General features: G+C 40.5%; 1 protein-coding gene and 1 long non-coding RNA gene across 3 annotated transcripts; one reads left to right on the top strand and one right to left on the bottom strand.

Annotated features, from left to right (window-relative positions):
* Window positions 1–1,513: 1,513 nt before the first annotated feature.
* LOC127355843 (uncharacterized) lies at window positions 1,514–11,272 on the bottom strand. The gene is made up of 2 exons (XR_007881867.1): window positions 11,219–11,272; window positions 1,514–1,943 (listed from the first exon to the last, which is right to left on the bottom strand). It is a non-coding gene; the product is annotated as an uncharacterized LOC127355843 (long non-coding RNA).
* Window positions 10,520–23,302, top strand: pih1d1 (PIH1 domain containing 1). Of its 2 annotated transcripts, XM_051387024.1 has the most exons (11): window positions 10,520–10,633; window positions 12,116–12,198; window positions 13,959–14,016; window positions 14,158–14,346; window positions 14,779–14,840; window positions 18,104–18,185; window positions 18,270–18,366; window positions 18,691–18,717; window positions 18,895–18,973; window positions 22,288–22,431; window positions 23,189–23,302. In XM_051387024.1, the coding sequence occupies exons 2-11, from the start codon at window positions 12,121–12,123 to the stop codon at window positions 23,222–23,224; spliced, it is 852 nt and encodes a 283-aa protein (XP_051242984.1). In that variant the 5' UTR covers window positions 10,520–10,633; window positions 12,116–12,120; the 3' UTR covers window positions 23,225–23,302. The 2 variants fall into 2 exon arrangements, with proteins under 2 accessions (XP_051242984.1, XP_051242985.1); XM_051387025.1 differs by lacking the exon at window positions 18,691–18,717.
* Window positions 23,303–24,015: the final 713 nt, after the last annotated feature.

The following is a 24,015-nucleotide window of genomic DNA, read 5'->3' as shown; positions in this document are numbered from 1 at the left end:
TGGAAGCCAGGCCAGTGCCCATTCTAGATGGATTTTAATTCAAATTAACTCAGTTAGACGCAAGCCAGCGCTAGCCAGCCGACATGACGTACTGCGAGTTGATCTACGCTCATTGGCTGTGAAGTTTTGACTCGTCCGTAGCCTGGTCACACACAATCTCGTATTCCAGCTGAACAGTACACTAAAATATGTTTCTGAAACGATTTTAAGTGAAAAATAGTCAATGCAGAAACAGAATCTGGATTTATATTTGATCAGCACTGCCTAGTTTGACAGTTTGATCTGAGTTTGGAGCGTTGAGCAGAAGTTATCTCTGGACACTTTTCAAATAGAGCAGGTCTAGACCGAACTCTTTATAACATTATTTACAGAGACAGGTGCACAGTAACAACAGTATTGGCAATGGCAATCTAGCAGGACCATGGCAGGAGGCTCCACCAGGATCGATAAGAACCTGTGAGACGAGAAAGCACAAGAACTCCGGGGAAGAAGTGAAGTTAGTAACATGCATTCTTGTGACAGTAAAAGCTGCAGTGGACTCTCACAAAAGGTCCCGGAAAATTTGTGTTAGAGAAACTGAGGTATTTCAATTACTGGTTAATGTATTAGAGTAATAATGGATGTGGTGTCTTTATATAGAACATTAGTGGTAACAGTTAAAATTTGGTGTTAATGAGTTAGTAATCATTTTCCTGTGTGAGATGGGCACAGACACGGGCGCATGTTTTGCACCTATCTTGTGCTCATTTTATGATGATGGAAGGAAGGCTTAATTTGTCTTTCTGGACAAAATAGTATGGTGGGATGATTTCTAGAAGTACACTTAGGAATTTTCATCCCAACAACTCCCAATAATTCGTTTTTTGAATTTGAATGTCATAAAAATGTAACTTCCATGTCTGCCACAGATCAAAACAACATTTCAAACAGTTAAGGCCGCCATTAATGGTTTACATCCTAAAACAAAGATAGATATGCAACTCTTGCCAAGATCTTGTCATGCCCCAGGGGAACCGTATTCATCAGGCTCACAACAGAGCCTTATTGCTGGAGAATTCATTATACTGTTGAAAAAGACACATAAAGCTTGAATTTGTCACATGTTGGAGTATAAGAGCTGTCCAAATTGAATGCATGGCATTGTACAATTTGTGACGAAAAAAGAGGCGCTATCAGAGTCAAACGCCGCAAGCAAGTTAATACGCAGAAGGCAAATTCTAGAGGCGAACAGGCATGCAATGATCAAGTAAAATAAAAAAATTATGAAATGGTTTGTCTGTCAGAGAAGGTTATGGATGCAACACAGCTAAGTAAAACACTGGTCCCAACTAGTCAGGCAAAATGGGTGGCTAATGACATTGACCCTACATGACACTATTTTATTTTCTGTTTGTGAGACCACACACACGTCATACACAAGCAAACACTGTTGCTACACAGCCTCATGTCAAAAGGACCATTGAAGGACTGGCAAAACAGCGGAGAGCAACACTACATAATACACAACAGGCTATTTAGTTGATATCCACACAGAAAACTTTTTTATTAATAACCAACTTAACAACTTGGCCAAGAGACAGCAACAGTTGCCTGCATGTGTGTTGGTAGTTTTTCAGAGGTTTGCTTGCACATGGTGGGAACTATTGGGATATTTTTATAAGGAGTATAAGGGTCTGTTTACACCTGCTACTAGAATGTGTCTTGGGTGATCTGATCACAGGTGGACATTTCTAAATACTGTGTCAACGGCTGCCGTCAACAATTCAATTCAATTCAATTTTATTTGTATAATTCATAACAAAAGTTATCGCAGGACACTTTTCAAATAGAGCAGTTCTAGACCGAACTCTTTATAACATTATTTACAGAGACCCAACAGTACCACCATGAGCAAGCACTTGGCGACAAGGGCAAGGAAAAACTGCCTGTTAAAAGGCAGAAACCTAGGACAGACCCTTCGGCTCTAGGTGGGTGGTCGTCTGTCTCGACCAGTTGGGGTGGAGAGAGAGAGAGAGAGATAGAGAGAGAGAGAGAGAGAGAGAGAGAGAGAGAGAGTTCCAAGAGATAAGGCTGCATGAAAAATGTGCTCCTGAATTCATCTCAAACATGGATCTAAACAGTGGGACATTTTGCAAAAAAACCCATCAAATTTTACTACTATACTTTATCAGCAAAACAGAAGAAAGAAAATACCATTTCTGTATATATTTTTTAAATGAAAACAACCAGCTGACTGTCAAAAGCTAGCTGGCAACTGTGTATCAACTGCTGTAAGCTACCACCTGCCACAGTGTAACATTTCTAAGGAGGAACCGGAATAAATAAGATAACAGAAGAGGTGTTTTATGAAGATAAGGAGGAGAAGAAAAGAACAAAACAAAAATCATAACATTAATAACTGTGTTTAAAGGCTAAAAAAGCTAGCAACAGTAAAGAGTTAGCCCACTAGTAAACAAACAAAGTGGTCACCGTGGAAACAGCCAAGCAGAGAACAGAGAGCAGGGAGGTTAAATACCCTGCTCTCTGTAAGAGTGCAGCAGCCAGGGAGAAGTTTAAGGAAAAGACACTTCAGGAGAACAAAGTCTTGTTCACAGACTACGCACTACACAAAGAAGTGAGGAAGAAGAACAACCTCATATTCTTCACAGACTCCATATACACCTGGAAGGAAAGTCTGTGCAAGAAATATCCTTAAATCTCCAGTGAGGGCATCGGCTCAGGAGGCCGAGTGAAGATTTGTAAGGATAAACACATGAACAAGGATGACTCCCTGCTCACCATCACCTACTACACAAAGGGAAAGGTGATGGTCCAGGGGGACGATGCAAACTTGAAATCCTTTGAAGAAGTTTTCTCCCTGATCACAGCTGAGGTGGACACCATGAGGTGCAATGTTCCGTGTGACAGTGAAGATGATGAGAGCCCAACAGAGAACCCCACCACCTTGTCCATCTCTGCCCCTCCCACACCTGCCAGCTCCACCAACCAGCTGAAGGAGAGTATGGCCCTGCTGGAGCTGGACTTTGCTGAATTCAAAGAGCTGACCCAGGCCAGGCTGTCTGCCCCCCTAGACAACATTGTGCAGCAGCCTCAAGAGGAGCTCCAGCAGCTCAAGACAGACAACCAGGCCTCCACATCTGAGCTAAGAGGAAGTGTAGAGGCACTAAAACAGGAGAACAGTGTGCTCTGGGCTCAGTTAGCCAACGTGATGGAGGACGCTGAGAACAGAGAAAGGAACTTCATCAGGCAAGTCTGACACCTAACAGACCAACTCTCAACAGTCCCCACAAAGACAACTACAGAGACAGAGACACAGACTCTCCCTGCTAGTCTTCCAAACCCCTGCCTTGTCTCTGTCCCACCATCTCTGTTCTGCACCCTACCAACACCTACACAGCCAGCTCCCAACAGCCAACTCTGTCCATCCCAGCTAACCTCCACTCAGCCTGAAGAACAAGCCCCACAAGTGGTCCTGCTGGCTGACTCAAACGGGAAATTCCTGGACACCAACAAGCTTTTTTCTTCTAAGAAGGTGCTGTCTAAACGTTGCAGCACCACAGGCCAGGTAATGAAGCTGTTGAGAAAGGAGACCCTCGGGAGCCCTCAATGCCTGGTGATCCACACAAGAACAAACAACCTGCACAACCTCCGAAGGGACACTGCTGAGGCAGTGAGGAAGATGGCGGAGCAGGCCACCAAGGAATTCCCTAACACCCCACATCTCCACCCTCCTGCCTAGGACAGACACCCCTCCTCACGTCATCCATGACATCAATATGGAGATCAGAAGAGGTTGTGCCACCTTCCCCAACATCCACCTGGCCCTCCATCCAACCATTGGCACCTGGGACCTCTACGATGGACTCCATCTACACAGAGAGAAGGTGAATATCTTTGCAAAGACCCTCAAAGACACGGCCCTAGGACGCAGCCCTTCCACCCTCTCTTCCTATTGTACCAGAAGCTTCAGAGACCATCACAGACTAAAAAACATACGCAAGGGCAGAACATCGGGGGGGATTTTGGTGTGGTATAAAGGAGAACTTTGCAATCAGATCTCACCAGTAAAACAGGGTAAATTGCACATTTGGTTGAGGTTAGATCAAACCCTTGGCATTAACCGATAGGGATCTATGCCTCTGTGCAATTTACATACCCCCAGTGGATTCTCCTTATTTTGAAGAGGACATTTTTGACAAAATTCCATTCCCTCTTATTTCCAGGCCCAGGGAAATGTACTTCTAACTGGAGATCTGAATGGACGTACAGGAATTGAACCTGATATCATTGACACACAGGGCAACAACCATGTATTTGGTCAGGCCCCCCCCGTTTACCACACCAATCATCACCCGTCGGAGAAACCTTGACTCAATTTCAATTTTTCAATTCAAATGGCTTTATTGGCATGACGTAACACTGTACATATTGCCAAAGCAAGCGTTTGGAATTAAAAATAATAATAATAACAAAAGGAAAACAATATTTACAACAAATTAATTATAATCTAGTTTGGTAATACTTTAACTATGATTGACTCAATCACAATCACAGTCACAATCAATCAATCTCAGTTAATTAGTAATTAATTACAATCAATTAAAACAGTAGTAAAGTAACAGACTACAGTTAAAACAAGTAGTCTGTTGTCAATATAACAGTAATAACAAATTATTGAATATAATATATATATATAATATTAGAATATATTAAAATTAAAATGTGTGTGTGTGTTTATTAAAAAACAATACTACTATTTTTAGGGGGTATTGGCCGAGCTCTGCTCTGCACAGATTATTTGGTGTTTTTCTCTGCACCTGCAGGATGCTCTTACAGAACTTGGTGTGGAAAGATTCTATGATTGTTTTGTCCCATTTGTCAAATTCATTATTTAGTTTTGGTCCCCAGATTTCGCTGCCATATAGAATTATTGGTTCTAGTACAAATTGGAAAATTTTAAACCAGATTTTGATTGGAATATAGATTTTAATGTTTCTCTTTATTGCATAGAAAGCTCTCCTTGCTTTGTCCCTCAGATCTTTCACAGCCATGTTGAGGTTTCCTGTGTATGTAATGTTGAGGCCAAGATAAGTGTAGTTTTTTGTATGTTGTAATTTAGTGGTGTCTAAATAGAAATTGTGTGTAACCTGATATCTGTATTGTTTCTGAAAGATCATTATCTTAGTCTTTGTTGTGTTTACTGTCAGGGCCCAGGTCTGACAAAATCTCTGCAGGAGATTAAGGTGCTGCTTCAAACCTTCTTTAGTAGGTGAAAGCAACACTAAGTCATCTGCATATAGCAGACCTCTGATCTCTGTGTCGTTCAGGGTGAGGCCAGGTGCCTTGGAACGCTCTAGTTGGTTCGCTAATTCATTGATATATAGATTGAAGAGAACTGGGTTGATACAAGGGGGGGATTAGAGTCTGCACCAGGCTGGGTGAGAGGGGGTGAGTCCTCGAGGAAAGGGCCCTGTTGTACTTGAGCAGGTGTAGTGGGAGTTTGGCTGGATGTGGTCTAGGTCTGAAAGGTGAGCACAGGGGGTTGTGTGGAGTTCAGTCTGGCTTGTGGACTGAGCCCTGTTCTCTCCCTCTCATGTAGCTCTTCTCTCAGAGTAGCCAACTCAGTTCTGCAGTTGTCTCTGTCCTTAAGTTCCTTCACCTCCTCACTGAGATGGTCCAGCTGTCTTCTCTGACAAACTTGTTCTTGTTGAAACTCTCTCAGCTGTGAGTTGACATTGTTCTGTTCTTTCTTGGCCTGGAAGTCAATGACAGTAGGAGAAGTAGACTGCTGTTGGTCCAGCTGCTCTCTGATCTGAATCAGTTCTATTTCCATCTGGGAGAAGTGTTCTCTCATGATGCCTCAGAGTGCTGTAGCAGGGGAAGATCAGTGTCAGCATCTGCAGGCTGTCTGGAGCAGGGACAGAACAGGGGGGTTTGGCTCCCAGGACTGGAGCGATGCTTGTGAGGATCTCCTTTTCCTTCTCAGCACTCAGTCTCATAGCAGGAAAGTCAAGCTCAAACTGTCTCAGGTCGCCTTGTATCATGGCAGTTCCATTTTTGAACAGGTTTACTGTTATTCTGGTGGTGTCAGAGTCATTCTCTTCGAGTACACTTTATTTTCCATCCATTACAAATACCTCTTCTCTTTATTGCTGGGTAATGCAATCTGAACACATTCAGCCAGGCGAATGGTTCATCAGTCCAGAAGATTAAATTGCAGGACCTTCCATCTTTGTAATGGTCCAGGAATAGGATTTCTGGTCTTTCTCAAAGTATTGTTTGTTTATATTTTCCTTTTGCTGTTTTGCTTTTGATAGCTGGGGGATATTCAATGGTTTCAGAGTGTGTAGACATCATGATACAGCTGTTGATCTTCGAGGTTCTGTGTTTGTGTTTAAAACAGCACTACTGCTGTTATTGATGCCGTTGCTAGGTAACCACAGTCCAGTGTTAGCTTGTTAGCTATTAGCTTGAGTGTTTCAGTTGGGACTTGTTTTATAGTAATAAATGCAAAAACTTACTGATGTCAGTGTCCAGTAGTTTGCTGTTACTTTCTTTAGTCTCCCCTGTCCTCTTCTTTGTTTGTTTTTTTGTTTTCTCCTTGTTTGTTTCTCTTCAGCTTGATGCTCTGTTTCTGAGCTCCTTCTTCCAACTGTATCTTTTTTCCTTCTTTCTCTTTCTTTCTCCTTCTTTTTCCTCTTTTTCTCTCTTCTGGTGTATTGTGGTCATTCCTTTTGCATTTCCTCATAAAAAGTCGGTGTTTATCCAATTTCTGGACCAAAAACAAGCGTTTTGTTTAGCAGCAAGCCTTAAACATGACTTCTGCATACAAATACATGCCGGAATTTTTCAATTCAAATTCTCAATATTAAATCAAAGTGGCAGGGAGATAGAGCATCTCTGTCGGGCCTTAGGCCTGTATGGTAGGTTCAGAGGGGACTCTTTAGGGAGGTTCACATACTCCTCAGTTCTTGGGTCTAGTGTTGTAGACTATGCAATCACTGACATGGACCCCTCAACTATCAGTGCATTCACTGTCAGACAGCAATCCCCCCTTTCAGACCACAACCAAATTAATGTGTTCTTTAAATTGTCAGGTCAAATTAGTGACACAAAAAGGGAACCCAGTAAGCTGTATAAATTAAATCCTTCTTACAGATGGGCCCCAGACAGTGGAGACAAATTCATCAAGTCTTTAAACTCCCCTGATCTGATGAATTACATATAAATATATACTCAAAATCAATATGTCCCTAACAGAGATGGGGTAAACAAGGCCATTGAGGATATCAATATGATATTTCATGAGGCAGCTATTGGGGCTGACCTCATAAAGCAAAGACGGAGACCTGTTAAAAGGAAAAATACTGACAAATGGTTTGATCAAGAATGTAAAACAATCAGAAAAGAGCTGAGAAAAATAGCAAATGAGAAACATCGCCAACCGAACAACCCAGCCCTGCGCATTCGATACAATGAAATTTTAAATACATATAAATACACAATTAGGATCAAAAAACAAAATTATACCCAATTAAAACTTGAAGATATTGAGAATGCCATTAACCAAAATCAATTCTGGGATATGTGGAAAAAGTTCAACACAAAGCAACAGCAGACATTACCCATCCAAAACGGTGACATCTGGAGATCACATTTTGAAAATCTGTACAAAGACATACCAATCAATCAAATCAATTCAGATCAGGGTATTATGAAAGAAAAACTCCAAAAATTAGTAACTATTATATACTATAATATTGTTTTAACTTTAATTGGCTTAAAATGAGACTACACGATCACAGTCACCACAAGTGACAGTTACAGGAGTACGGTCTAGACCAGGCCTGGCTGCGGGTCGGCTCTTTGCCTGGTTTCATGCGGCTCTTACGTTCATATCGAATTTTGTGTTGTGTATAGCCCCTTTCACATTGCCCAAAAAAACCTATGTAAACCCGCTAACACCCGATATTAATCGGCTTCACCTCCGATTGCCATTGATGTGAACGTCACACCCGGGTGAACCCGCTAATTTGCGCCATGATGGAGGCAATGAAGGCACTCATCAAAAGTTTACGTTTGTCAACAAACTGAAGCTGTTCAAGATGCATATTCAAAAGGGAGATTTAGCGCATTTTCCTGCTGTGCTAAAAGCCAGCGGGCAAGTCACCAGCGCCGCCCTGAATAAGCAAACAGCCAGATATGCAACACTGGTTGAAAATACAGACTTACTCATTCTTCTCCTCTACTATGCTGGGACAATCAATAGAGGCCTCTATTTTCGTTCAGACAAGTCTAAAGCTACTAAAGTGTACAACATCAGTGAGATGAAATAAGTCCTGGGTAGTGACTTGTGTTCCCAGTTGGTGTTTATTCACGCCTTCTCAGGATGTGATACAACTTCACGCATTTTTAGTGTTGGCAAACAGACAGCATTCCAGAAACGTGTGAATGGTGAATCTACCATCCAGTCCTGTGCAAATGTGTTTCTGCTCCCACATCAAGCAAGGAATGTCACTACCACCCACTGCCAGGGGTGGACTGGCCATCTGGCATACCGGGCATCGTCCCGGTGGGCCGTTGACCCAATGTGGGCCAGTCTGGTCCGCTATGTGTTTTTTTTTTTTTTTTCTTTTTTTTTCCCTCTCTCTAAATTCCCTCTAATTAAATAGAGATGCAGAATCAAGCTGTATTGTAAATACAGATGAGATACTTTGAATTTTAGCAGAAAATACAAGTCATTTTCAAGGACTTGCTCTCTCTCTGCCTCCACTTCACCACTTTCTGGCTACTGAGACGTCTCTGATTGGTTGAGTATGTCATGTGTCTTATAATGTTATATGAATTCATACTCGATTTGTGATGACTTAATAATGTTTCCATGTCTCTTTTAGGTTGACCACCCTATATATGAGAGCCTAAGGAGTTGTTTTCCCTCCGTCCCCTTTTGAGGACCTGCTTTGTCTCCTCCATCATTCACTGGGCCACTTTTGGGTTCCTGAGCTTATTTCATGTGGTGAGAGGAATGCAATATGTGTATGTTTAAAGGTTTATGTGAAGAAACATACTATATGTGTGATAAAATGACAATTGGTTATTCATAAATGTCTCTTTATATTCTACCATCATCAGAGAGAGAGAGAGAGAGAGAGAGAGAGAGAGAGAAAGAAAGAGAAGAGAGAGAGAGAGAGAGAGAGAGAGAGACATATTGATGATTTTAATTTCAAACATCTGCATATCTTTTAAGTTCAATTAACAGTTATGCAGGTAGGCCTTAGGGCTCTTTGGAGACTTAAGTCATCCTTCATGACAGATACATTTGCTGTTTCTTGCAGGTCATGAATTTGGTGAGGAGTGGAGCTGGCTGGCTGCGGACGAGGAAGTAGGGCCATATATACATGTGCACATACACGTATATGAGAATGCATATCTATTCAGACCTGTTATTCATGTCTTAGACTTTTTCACACAGCTATAGATAATTATTTTTCTATTTATGGTTTCATAATGACTGAGTCACCGTTAAAACAAATGAGTTTCAGCTCTAATGCTGCTACTGTCTGTAATATGTTTTTATTTAGATTATTTGTCAGGATATTTTGTTATTATTGTCCGAGTCTGGTTTTAACTAATGCTGGGCTTACACCAAAAGATTTTCACAATCACAGACTAAAAACTGAAAGGGTAGCATGAGAGTCCTGACTTGAAGAGTTGGAGCTCATTGCTAAAGATGAATGGGCAAAAATACCAGTGGAGACATGCAAAAAGCTGGTGAGCAATTATAGGAAGCGTTTGATTGCTGTAATAGCCAATAAAGGCTTCTCTATTGATTATTGAGAAGGGTATGAATAATTTTGGACATGCCACTTTTTTTCCAAATGTAAATAAAAGCTGAGAAATATTTTTTTCCACAATGATGCCTCTTGTACCTACATCGTCTTATTATCTTCTGGGAGACGCCTGTGTCATTTCCAATCAAGAAAAAACTAGCTGGTTGAATAAAAGTAACTTTAAGTCAAAATTCAAATTTCTGCTTGACTGTACATTAAACATACATTCATACATTAAAATTAAAATTAACCTATAGAACAGTAGCCCTACATTAAATTGGATAGATTAAACTTTTGCAGAGGAATTCAATATGTGCCGAGAGAGAAAATAAACTGGAAAAATAGAAATGAAACATGTGCAGGTAAATTAATTGTTTAGATGTTAATGTAAACTATGTGCAATTAAAGTTAGGTTGTCGACCAATGAATGAAAGTCACAGCATGTAGCAGAGGTAGTGCAGATGGAGTCAGTGCAAAAGGAGGAGGAAACTGTCCATTGTCTATTGTCCTCCCTGCCTTGACTAAGAGCTGTCAAGTTGTAGCTATCTACACACCAAATATTAATCAATATGTTTTTCAGTCTTTTTTTTTTCATTTAAAAAAACTGCTCAGTGATCTGTGTCCAAATATGAGGTAATAAAGAAGGACCCAGCTCAAAGCTCTTGTCTAGTCAGTGGAGCTTTTATTCTGAAGGTGGCGCTTTTATTATGAAGGTTCCGTGTCGGAAGCATTGGATGTGTTGTTCTCGCTGCTGCGTTGAGTTTGAACACCAGCGTGATCTCACAGCGGGAACGGGTGGAAAGGTAAACACATTTCAGTTTACGTGCGTTGAAGGGAAGGACACACAGCAGAGAGTAAACCTATTTTAAACAAATAGCGGAGCCAGTCGGGTACTATGCAGGGCTAGGAAGCTAAAGCTATGCTAACGTCTCCAGACGGGAAAGGAAACAGCCCACGAGTCATGTAACCAAGACAACAACCATTCTTTGTGTGTAACTAATTACTGTTTGCAGGAAGTAGTAAGTAAAGTTATAGAATAACTTTCCATTTTTGAGTAACTAGGCCAACATTGGTCTTACACTAGGTTTTACATGCCCGTTGAAAAACAGTGTCTGTTTACACCTGCTACTAGAATGTGTCTTGGGTGATCTGATCACAGGTGGACATTTCTAAATACTGTGTCAACAGCTGCCGTCAACAATTCAATTCAATTCAATTTTATTTGTATAGCACCAATTCATAACAAAAGTTATCTCAGGACACTTTTCAAATAGAGCAGGTCTAGACCGAACTCTTTATAACATTATTTACAGAGACCCAACAGTACCACCATGAGCAAGACCTTGGCGACAAGGGCAAGGAAAAACTGCCTGTTAAAAGGCAGAAACCTAGGACAGATCCTTCGGCTCTAGGTGGGTGGTCGTCTGTCTCGACCAGTTGGGGGAGAGAGAGAGAGAGAGAGAGAGAGAGAGAGAGAGGCAGAGAGAGAGAGAGTTCCAAGAGATAAGGCTGCATGAAAAATGTGCTCCTGAATTCATCTCAAACATGGATCTAAACAGTGGGAAAATTTGGAAAAAAACCATCAAATTTTACTACTATACTTTATCAGCAAAGCAGAAGAAAGAAAATACCATTTTTGGATATATTTTTTAAATGAAAACAACCAGCTGACTGTCAAAAGCTAGCTGGAAACTGTGTATCAGAATAACTTTCCATTTTTGAGTAACTAGGCCAACATTGGTCTTACACTAGGTTTTACATGCCCATTGAAAAACAGTGTCTGTTTACACCTGCTACTACAATGTGTCTTGGGTGATCTGATCACAGGTGGACATTTCTAAATACTGTGTCAACAGCTGCCGTCAACACATTGTGATCCGATCACTCAAACCACTTGCTGAGGTGTTCTGGGACACATTTGACCGCATATCTTTTGTAGTGTAAAGTGTGTCAGTGAACACAGTAAACTGAGCTTTCTGTTCAGTTTACTGGAATGCAAATGACATGGTTGGGCTCTTTAATCTGCCAATATTCTTGTGAACACAGTCTATTTTAACTGATTTGGCCTGTGAAAACTGCTGTATAATATCCTCCAAAGCTCTGGAGGAGCTTGTTAAATCATCTTCATACAGTAGGAGTGGCAATATTTGGGGATCTTGCAATATGATTTTGGGTAACAATGGCAGTCCAAGCAGCCCTTTCAGTTTACAGTTATTTGATTCCTTGTCATTATCAAAAATAATTCATGAAGTTGTGCAAGTTCACTGACTGATTTCTGTCCATAGCCGTGATGACAGACTCTTCACTCCTGAACTCCGAGCTGGAGTTACAGCAGCAAGAGGAGCTCTATCAACAGCTGCTGCTGCAGGTAATATTGTTTGAACTTTAATTGGCTTAAAATGAGACTACATGATCACAGTCACCACAACACAGCATAGCAAGCAAAAATCTAGAATATTTATACAGTTAGCAAACTGACTCAGTAATGTCAGTTTCACAGCATTACCTTCAGAACGTCAGCTAACATCACTGGTCAGACCAGACCAAATTAGACTTTAGCAGCAAAACCATGGAGTGTATAGAAATTAAGGTTAGTGAATCAATCAATAATTTCATTTTTTAAGAGAGTTAGTCTTGCTGTACAGGAACATGTTTGAAAATGTTCTACTCTGGTCTGTCTGCAGTCCCACACTAAGGATGCAGCTCATCAGGAAGACTGCCTCTGTCCTGTGGGTTGGAGTTCGATTTTTTTAGTGGTGGTGTCAGAGTAGTACAGTGGCCCAGTGTGCAAGAAAACATGCTCTCAAGGGTACCCTTCCAGTGGAGAAAACATGATGCATTTCCCCACATGCTAGATCATTTGTTACCCCTCCTACTTTGTACTGCCGCTGCTGCTCAACAGTTTCCATTGGGATGAATTAGGTTCTATCTTATTGTTAAACATGTAGCTGAAACCAGCAGCCAGTTAGCTTACTTTTGCACAAAGTCAAGAAACGAGGAAACTTAATATTTAAGGTAAAGAAATTAGAATAGTATCCTAGTATCTTCCCACCTACCTCTCAGGAAGAAACTAAATAAACATATTTTTTTCAAAATGCTGGGGGGCAGGGTTTCCACCCCTCTCATAAGAAACGAGGAAAAATGAACTGTCCCTCTGATAGGTCCTTCTTTCTTTCAAGAAGTGGCTAACTTAGCATACATACACTGTCAGTAACATATACACCGATCAGCCATAACATCATGAGCACTGACAGGTGAAGTGAACAACACTGATTATCTGGTTACCATGGCTCCTGTCAGTGGGTGGGTTATATCAGGCAGCAAGTGAACATTTTGTCCTCAAAGATGATGTGTTAGAAGCAGGAAAAATGCATCCCCCTCATTCACTACGAAAAAAGCCTGATCCCTGCAGCTATTGCTGCTCTCAACGAAGGGGTGCGCTGAGTCAGTAAACCTGTCATGTATTATTTATTTGATTGTTTGTTTGTTTTTCTTTGTGGATTTGTTCATTGTGGATGGTGTGTTTTGTTGTTGAGTGTATGGTGTTGGTATGGTGCAGTGATGTGGACATGATTTTCCCCCTTGGAGGACAATAAATCGAATTGATTGATTTATTGATTGGTAAGCAACAGGAGTGGGTACAAAACTTACAAGAGGACGTCTTAACAGATAAATGGGGTATAATATGTTCAAAAGCACACTCTCAAACCATCAACTCTCAACTGAGATTTATTCAGTATAATTGGATAATAGGAACTTACATCACCCCTGTGAAGTTCTGATAAAGGGAGAAAAATGTTTGACCTTGTGTTCTACAAGGCAGGAGCTCAATTGCTCTGTTCTATTAAATTTTATTTGTATAGCGCCAATTCATAACAGAAGTTATCTCAGGACACTTTTCAAATAGAGCAGGTCCAGACTGAACTCCTTATAACATTATTTACAGAGACCCAACAGTTCCCACAGAGAGATTTAGTTTTGTTTGGACTGCTGCTTGGTGGCTTTCCAGAATCCATGTGACTGTGGGTCCGGCCAGTCTGAAATTTTTCTTTTCACTTTTCACTTTTTCAATACTTTCTGCTTATAAAACTGTTTGGCATTTTACTCAACGGCAGTTTTTCTGTTTAGACAATGGGAAAAATGCAGGCTGAAAATCCAGACTCCAAAGTGATCCGACCACAACCTGGTAAGCATGTTCATGGGTAAATGGCTATCTTTTGTTTGTATCTTTCTCTTTGTTTTTCTCTTTTTCATTCTTTCTTTTGCTTTCTCTTTCTCTTTCTTTATTTTGCTTTCTCTTTCTCTCTCTCCTCTCTCTCCTTCCCAGGCATGTGTGTGAAGACTCACTCAGAGCCGAGCAAGCACAAGGTCTTTGTCAACATCTGCCAGTCAAACTCAGTGCCACCGCCACCAGAACTCTCCAGGGAGGAGCTAGTGGAGCTGCTCCAATCAGAGGATCCCAGCGGCTACAGAGTTCCCATGAGCCTTGGCGAGCCACACACAGAAATAGACAACAGTACGTTGTTAAACTTGAAGATGAAAAACCACTCTATTTGAAAAGTGTCCTGAGATAACTTCTGTTATGAATTGGTGCTATACAAATAAAATTGAATAGAACAGAGCAATTGAGCTCCTGGCTTGTAGAACACAAGGTCAAACATTTTTCTCCCTTTATCAGAACTTCACAGGGGTGATGTAAGTTCCTATTAAAAATTTAATTGAATTAATCTGTTAATCTTAAATTAACACAATGTTTTTAAATTTGTTCCCATGTTGTTTTGTTTGGCAGCATTTGAAAGATTAGTTTGGCCCGATTTCACCCCCAGAGCTTCCAGTCCTTTCAGAGCTTTATTTTTCTATTCTTAAACTCTCCTAATCAGAACAGGCAAACTAATGTCAATCCAAATACTTTTGATACATTGAATTCATGTCTTTCTCTTTGTGTTAGGCTCTCAGGGTTGCACAGCCTATGACGTCGTCATCAACCAGGATTTCTTCCAAAAGTGCCAGGTGTGTCTGTGTGTGCCGTCTTTTTATTCCACCCATCCAATTATATAATCTTGTAACTATTATTATGGGTAAGAGGAAATGGTTAATGTTATTTTTGCTTGGGATGTGCTATGTTAAAGTATGTTACACTTAAGAGCGCGTCTGTTGATTTCAGAGTGAAGGTTTTTATTTTTCTATTATTATATTTTGTATTTAAGTCAAAAGTCAGTTAGTACAAAACATCTTTTACAATCTTGTTTTTGAAATGAAACTAAATGAACAAACAGACAAATAACCAGTACAGTATGTGTGTAGCAGAGAAACAGGGGCGTTGCAGTACAGTTCATGTTTTACTTGAAATCTGTTCTGAGTGGGCTGATAAACTCAATTAGTCTTCTCCAACTTTTTTCAAATATACACTTTATTGACAAAAGTATCCGGCCACCTGACCATAATACCAACAGGGATTGTAATGACATTTTATTTAAATACACATACTTTAATATGGAGTTGGCCCCCCCTTTTGGAGCTATAACAGCTTCCTTTCTTCTTGGAAGGCTTTCCACAAAGTGTTTCTGTGGGAATTTGTGCCCATTCATTCTGTAGAGCATTTATGAGGTCGGACACTGATGTTGGATGAGAAGGCCTGGCTCACAATCTCCGTTCCAGTTCATCCCAAAGGTGCTCGATGTGTGGGCCAGTCAAGTTCTTCCACTCCGAACTTATCAAACCATGTCTTTGTAGCCCCATACCATTATCCCTCCTCCACCAATCTCACAGTTGGCACAATGCAGTCAGTCAGGTAACATTCTCCCGACATCAGCCAAACCCAGACTCGACCATCTGACTGCCAAACAGAGAAGCGTGATTCGTCACTCCACAGAACACGTTTCCACTGCTCCACAGTCCAGTGATGATGCACTTTACACCACTCCATCCGACGCTTGGCATTGGACTTGGTGATGGAAGGCTTGCATGCAGCTGCTCGGCCATGGAAACTCATTCCATGAAACTCCCACCGGACAATTTTTGTGCTCACATTAATGCAAGTGGAAGTTCGGAACTCTTCAGCTATGGAATCAGCAGATCGTTGGCGACTTTTACACACCATGCGCCTTAGCAGTAGTTGACCCCGCTCTGTGATTTTACGTGGTCTTCAGCTTCTTGGCTGAGTTGTTGTTGTTGTTGTTGTTGTTCTTAAACACTTCCACTTTCTAATAATATCACTTACAGTTGACCGTGGAGTATCCAGCAGGGTTGAAATTTCACGAACAGTCTTTTTGCAAAGGTGGCATCCTATCACAGCACCACGCTTGTAGTCACTGAGCTCTTCAGAACGACCCATTTTACATCACAAATGTTTGCAAATGGAGTCTGCACGGCTAGGTGCTTGACTTTATACACCTGTGGCAAGGGGTCTGATTGAAATACCTGAATTCAAGAATTAACAGGTGTGGCCAAATACTTTTGTCCATATAGTGTATCTGTCTTCAGTCCCAAAGCAAATAAAAAATTTAATAAATTTTTCCATCACAACAGTGTCGTGCATCACATTGAACCGGTCTGCTAATGTGGGTGACACTTGACATAACCATTTTTTTGTAATAGCTTTCTTGCTGGCAATCAACATTATTCTGAGCAAGCAAGCTTTTAAAAAGCCAAGAAGCTGTGGTGGCATCTTACCCAAGTACAGGACCTGAAAACAAAAGTCAATCTTATATTAGCTGCGACTGCCAGAACATTCCCGAAACACATGATAATGGTTCGCCTTGACAGTCCCACAGCCTCTCCATGATGCTGTCTGCTGACATGTAGACTGGTGTGACAAATTATCTGACCATTTCCAGTTAACTATCTGTGAGTTTGTTGATTTCCATTGTTTATCGATTACAATATCCCACTCTTCGAGTCGACTACTTCAACCCACTATTACGAAGTTTCCCTCGCTTTCTTTTATGTAAGAAGTATTCACTATTCACAAGGGCGGCTGTGGCTCAGAGGAAGAGTGGGTTGTTCCTTAATCGGAAGGTTGTGGGTTCGATCCCTGTGTCCCCACATGTCGAAGTATCCTTGAGCAAGATACTGAACCCCAAATTGCTCCCAATGCCGTGCATCAGTGTGTGAGTGTGTGTGAAAGGGTGAATGTGGCACATAGTGTAAAAGCGCTTTGAGTGGACGGAAGACTAGAAAGGCGCTATTCAAGTACAGGTCCCTTTACCATTTACATTCACCCTGCTTAGTTTATGCAATCTCTTGTACAATTTAGAGTGATGTTTTAAAGGTTTTTTTGCAGCTGAGCTACATTAAAATAACTACAATCATAGACACATTTGTAATTGAATATATGATATATTTTTATGGATAAGTGGTTCTCAACCATTTTTATTATTGCCTAAACTTTATTGAGTTTGTGTAAAACCAGAGATTTGGATACATTTTGAGAAGATTATTTCCTGTGACTATTGATCAGAGATGAGTTTTCCTGACATTTCTAGAAAGATTTTCTACAATTCTGTCTGTATTATGCATATTAAACATTTTTTAAACACTCAATAAGCTTAGATTTTGTGTTTTCTTATTGTTTTGTTAGCTCTTTGGTTGTTTGAACTTTTCTAATTCAGGCATTTTTTTAAAGCCATAAAAACTAACAAAGTCTCGACCCATTGTTAAGTTGTCAACCCCTAGTGGGGGTCCTGGCCCCCAGGTTGGGAACCACTGTTATAGAGCATGATGCTAATTTGTACTTCAGCTGGGAAAGGGAAACAGTGACCATTGCTAGGTTGTGTTCCTGTGAATAAGGGGTAGGCAACCTGCGGCTGCGGGGCCACATGCAGCTCCTCTCCTGTGGCTTTGACGAGAACTTATACGGAAATAAATAACGGTTACATTTTTATTTATCATTGTACATTCTACAGCAATTCTTACATTCTCCAATTGTAAAAAGCAGTTGCGATTACACCAAGTTAAAAAAAAAACATTTTGTCAACTGGCACTTTTCCTCTGTATTTTGCAGAACCTCAATAGCGATGGTTGCCAGTGTTGAGTCTCTCTAGTTAGGCTAGCTGTGGGTTGTGGAATGCATTATGTTTTTTTGAAATGTCTCTTTTAATTGTGAAGCCTCTTTGTTCTGCTGATTTCTACGCATGACAGAAGCCCTCCTACTGCCATAGTTTTTATTCATTCAAACCTTCTCTGCATGGAATAGAAATGCCGCGTGAAAACAAACTGATGTCCTCGCCTTATAATGTGTAACTGAAATGTGTGTGTATGTTTGTGTCTTGTAGAAGGACCCTTTATTCCAGCAGTTTGTTATTCTGGTGTCTTTAGAGGGCTTAGAGAACAAATACAATCTGGAGCTGAGTAGAGGTGAGATTTTGTTGGTTTTTCTTTGTTAAACCTTCTCTTCATGTTAGTGTTAGATGTTGAGATACTTTTTGTCTCTCTCTGCAGACTGGAAGGTGCTGAAGAACAGGAAATTCTTGGGTTCTGTTGGCGAGCAGAGCATCCGGACGAAAAGCAGACCAGGGATTCAAGAGCTGCAGCCTCAGTACGTCGCACTGACCGACTCTGTCTCCGTCTCTCTGTCTTTCTGTATAAATGGATTCAAGCGAGCCAGAGAAAAAAATTAAATTTTAGTCTTTTAGTGTACTCAGTTTTGCCACAAAGTCACATTAATCTGTCTAGGTTTTCACTTAGGAAAATAGTACAGAAAATGGTTTCAGTCAAAATAAAGAAAAACAGAAAACCAGGCACTCAGAGCTTAAAGGGCACATTCCTGAGAAAACTGCTAAGGAGGCTAAATATAATTTTAAAAAGACTGAGATGCTGTGTTTTTCAGTGAGTGATTTGACAATCTGTTACTTTTCCTCAGGGAGAGCTCCACTGCTACAGCTAAAAGGTAAACCTATAGTATAGCTTATTTACCTAATGTAAGTGCTCTGCACATTCCTGCTTTTTCTTTCTCCTGGTCTATTTTTATAAATTGCTGTTATAAAACATAGTATGTCATAGTTTCCTATCCCTCATTAACTCCTCGCTCTATTGTCCAACTCCTCTTTCTTGCCACTGTCTCCAGGCCAGAGTTCACTTTGCTTGTTGAGCCCCCTGCTGGTGACCCTGAGTACCTCATTGCAGAAATAAAGCTACCTGGAGTGGTGAGACATACACAAACACACTCTTTGTAGCAGAGAGCATCAGTGGAGAACAAAACTTTCCATCGCTACTAAAACAGCAGCCTTGAACAGCAATGGGTGCTGTAACAACATTAGTTTGTGGGGTAACAGGTTACGTTAGAATGCATCCTGGAAAGAAAAATGACAAATTACAAAAATATCATGGAAATAATCTCTGTTGTCCTGGAAAATTTGGATTGTATTTTAGTCCCACAATAATCTGCGCATGGAACAAACTTGCAGCAATCTTCTGGAAGTCCTGGTTTTAAACCGATCAGCCATAGCACAGTGAGCACTGACAGGTGAGGTGAATAACACTAACACTCAATTCAATTCAATTCAATTACATTTTATTTGTGTAGTGCCAATTCATAACAGAAATTATCTCAGGACACACCAAACTCCTTATAACATTATTTACAGAGACCCAACAGTTGCGAGACGAGAAAGCACAAGAACTCCGGGGAAGAAGTGAAGTTAGTAACATGCATTAATGGAACATGAATGAGTGCAGAAAGAGAGAGGAAGAGAGGAGCTCAGTGCACCATGGGAAATCCCCCGATAGTCTAGGCCTATAGCAGCATAACTAAGGGATGGTTCAGGACTCACCTGATCCAGCCCTAACTATAAGCTTTATCAAAGAGGAACGTCTTAAGCCTAACCACAACTGGAAGCTGGTTCCACAAGAGAGGAGCTTGGTAGCTGAAGCACAGAACCTTGTGGAACTCCATGACTAACTTTTGTGTAATTTAGTGTAATGCCAATTAGATGCTCAAGTTAAGGTCAATGGTGTCAAATGCAGCGCTAAGATCTAATAATACAAGTACAGAGACAAGTCCATTGTCTGAAGCAATCAAAAGGTCATTATTTTATTTTATTTTTTTAAGGACTCAGCCTCGGTACATGGGTCGCCAGCTCTACCCACTGAGCTATCCGGGCGCCCCAAAGGTCATTATTACCTTTGGGGTGCCCGGATAGCTCAGTGGGTAGAGCTGGCGACCCATGTACCGAGGCTGAGTCCTTGCTCCTGCAGCCCTTTACTGCGTGTCATCCCCTCTCTCTGTCCCCCTTTCCTGTCTATCTTCAGCTGTCACTACAGTAAAGGCAATAAAAGCCCCAAAAAAATATACTTACAAAAAAAAAAAAAGGTCATTATTAACTTTAACCAGAGCTGTCTCTGTGCTATGATGAACTCTAAATCCTGACTGAAAATCCTCAAATAAACTATTGTTATGTAGAAAGTCACACAACTCTTTGGCAACTACTTTCTCCAGAATCTTAGAGAGGAAGGGGAGGTTAGAAATCGGTCTATAGTTGGCTAAAACCCTCTGGGTCAAGAGTGGACTTTTTAAGAAGGGGTTTAATTACAGCTACTTTAAAGGACTGTGGTACATATCCTGATAATAAAGAAAGATTAATCATATCCAGTAAAGAAGTGCCAATTAAGGGAACAACTTCTTTAAGCAGCCTAGTTGGGATCGGGTCTAACAGACAGGTTGATGGCTTTGATGAAGAAATTAAGTTAACTGATGAAGATCGATGGCAGAAAAACAGTCTAAATATATGTCTAAGTTTACATTTACAGAAGTCCCTGAACTTGGAGAGCCACTGATAACTGTTGATGGCAGTTGGTGATTAATTTTTTCTCTAATAGTAATAATTTTATTATAGAAGAAGCTCATGAAGTCATTGCTACTTAAGTTTATGGGGATATGTGGCTCAATAGAGCTGTGACTCTCTGTCAGCCTGGCTACAGTGCTGAAGAGGAACCTAGGGTTATTCTTATTTTCTTCTATTAGTGCTGAGTAATAGGCTCCTCTGGCATTACGGAGGGCCTTTCTATAAGTTTTAAGATTATCTTGCCAAATTGAGCGATATTCTGATAATTTGGAAGAGCGCCATTTCCTTTCAGATTTCCTAGTTATTTGCTTTAACTGGCGGGTTTGGTGGTTGTACCAAGGTGCTAGCCTCCGATGTTTTAATAATTTCCTTTTTATAGGGGCGATAGAGTCTAATGTTGTTCTCAACCTGCAGCACTATTAACAAGATTATCAATTTGGGAGGGACTAAGGTTATTATAGGAGTCCTCTTTTATATTCAGACTTGAATTAAACACTGAAGGAATCTCCTCCTTAAATTTAGCAACAGCACTGTCAGATAGACATCTGCTGTAGGAAGTTTTGCCTAATGGCTTATAATCTAATAATACGAATTCAAGTTATTAAATAATGGTCAGATAGAAAAGGATAGGAAAGAAAAGCATATGATAGAACAAGGTCCAGGTCCAGTGTGATTAAAACAATGAGTGGGTTTATTTACACTCTGACAGAAGCCAATAGAGTCTAATTATGAGATAAATGCATTACTAAGGCTGTCATTGTCAACATCCACATGATTATCAAAATCACCTACAATAATTACTTTATGTGATTTAAGGACTAAACTTGATAAAAACTCAGAGTACGGGTCTGGAGAGCAGTACACTATAAATCTGGTTACCATGGCTCCTGTCAGTGGGTGGGATATATCAGGCAGTAAGTGAACATTTTGTCCTCAGAGTTGATGTGTTAGCAGCAGGAAAAATGGGCAGCGTGTGGATTTGAGCAACTTTGACAAGGGTTAAATTGTGATGGCTAGACGACTGGGTCAGAGCATCTCCAAACCTGCAGCTCTTGTGGGGTGTTCCTGGTCTGCAGAGGTCAGTACCTATCAAAAGTGCTTCAAGGAAGGAAAACGCTCAAATTGCTGAGAAGACGAAACAAGCTCAAACAACAACTCACTGTTACGTAGACCGATGAACAGAGGCCTGCACAATATTAACAGGTTATGTGTCACAAGTTGTCACTGTATCAGTATTATTTCTTCCAGCATACTATAGTGCCCCTACTGAGTCTCCCACAGAGTATAAAAACCATGAAAGCCATGAAAGGACGTTGAATCTATCCTCTGGCTTTCCAGAATATCATAATTGCTGCCCCGCTTATGTCATCACATCACATCATACACAGTACATGTTGATGGTCAGTGTATTTTGCAGCCAACAGATTTTCGTTTTGAAATGAGGAAACCAAAATCAGGAAATGAGCTGTTTCCCAAATACCAGTTATCAGAAATGGAACAAAAAACAGAGAAACAACCCGCAAGTTTGATATGTTTCAAAATGGATAAAATGGAAAATGGGTTGTTTTCCACTTTTTGTTCCTCCTATTTATAAACGGTAGTTCGGAAACAGCTTGTTTCCCAGTTGTCAAAAGCTCAGTGCAGTAGTCAGCTGGGTGAACTTGTCTTCCATGCAGACTTCATCTCGCTCTCTGGTTCTGGACGTTGGAGAGGACCGGCTGGTGTTGACGGCTCGGCCCTCGCTCTTCCATCTCGACATCTTCCATCCCTTCCTCATCGACCAGGAGAACAGTGTGGCCCAGTACAACAACAGCACTCAGGTATCACTGAAGTATAGTATACTTCACACAACAATCTTATACTGTAGCACTGAGACAAAGCAAACAGCACCACCAAGAGCAGGCTATGATTGTGCGCAAACATTCTGACACACTTAAGTGTACAGTGTACCTAGTACTGGAAAAACAAGTGCCTTTGGCCACTTGTACAATGTTCTCTCACCTAAGAGAAGAAAACATTGGTAATTCCCAGAAATCAGTGGGTACTAACAAAATAAGAAAAAATCAGGGATACGAACAAAAATAAAAGAACATTTATTTGTATATAGTTTATTGTATAAGGCCCACTATTTCATAAAATATAAGCTAGCTTATATAAATTAGCTTAACTTTCTCCAGTGACCTGGACAGGGTATCAGTTGTATTTCCCTTTGCTTCATTGATTCGAGCTGTAGAAAGTTCCAGAGAGTTGATGTCTGCTATAGAGAGGATCCATTGGGAGGTCTGGAGTTTATGAGGAGTTAATTAATAATAATACTAACAGTTTGTTTTAGCAGCAGTTAGACCTTCTTCTCTGAGATTTGGTGACATGAATTAAAAAAGTTAGACATTAGGTAAAATAAGAATAGTAGTTCCTCTTACATCAGATAACACACAAGTTCAACTCTAGACCAAGAATACTTCACACCTTAGCAGACAGACCCACATTGTATGCATATAGGTTCCCACTTGTTATTATTACATAATGTGCACACACTGTGTATCTTAACATACTTTTTTCCTGTTCTCTTTTTTCCAGATTCTCACAGTCACCATGCCTGTGGTGTCTTCATGAAACTACAGAAATAATGTCCAGATATTTATTTTTTTTTGTTTCAAAATGATCCTGTGACAATAAAAGTGTTTTTATAAAGTTTTGTATAATGATTATTTGTTATTTGATTCATGACTTAAATAACCATTAAAACAGCAGCAGTAGGGATTGGAATTGGTAAGATTTTATTGATACCAATGTTATTTTCAATATTATTTGCTTATCAGTCTGATGTCCTTATTGATTCCAGATCAATTTTCTGTTTTTCAGCGTCAGTGTAACTTTTCTGAGTCTAAACACAGTGCAGAAACAGAGTGCATGCATATGACTGTGATGTGCAATAGCTTGTGTTAAAGAGAAGCATCTGCTAATACTAATGCTGCTCCCTTGGTAACACACATGCTCTGAAGTGAAGTGGTCATTTTACTGACATTGCAGTTAGTACTGTTGTAGTCTCTTTCTGGACTGTTATTTCCTCTCTGCCATGACTCCTCCTTGTTGGAAGTTTCCAGCAGTCTAGACACATGAGTTTGACATCATTGTCCTGCAGTGTGCAACTGTCATATAAACATGCTGGCATCAGTAAAAGGAACTGAGAGCCTGGAGTCATACAATTCTGATTAATCAGACAATGTGGAGCTGATTCTTGATTCCAGTCCCTAAGCAGCAGGTCCTGATCATTGTCAAATGGTTTTCTTCATGCTGGAACAGGTTTCTGATTGGGGTCAATAATAAATCATGAAAAAGAGACCGTAAAGCTGCAGTAGGTAATTTTTATAAAAATATTTTTTTGTCATATTCACTGTAACTTA

Source organism: Dicentrarchus labrax, unplaced genomic scaffold (genome assembly GCF_905237075.1).
Source record: "Dicentrarchus labrax unplaced genomic scaffold, dlabrax2021, whole genome shotgun sequence".
Lineage (NCBI taxonomy): Eukaryota > Metazoa > Chordata > Actinopteri > Moronidae > Dicentrarchus > Dicentrarchus labrax.
The sequence above is the reverse complement of the archived record's forward strand: the minus strand, read 5'-3'. Positions and strand labels throughout refer to the sequence as shown.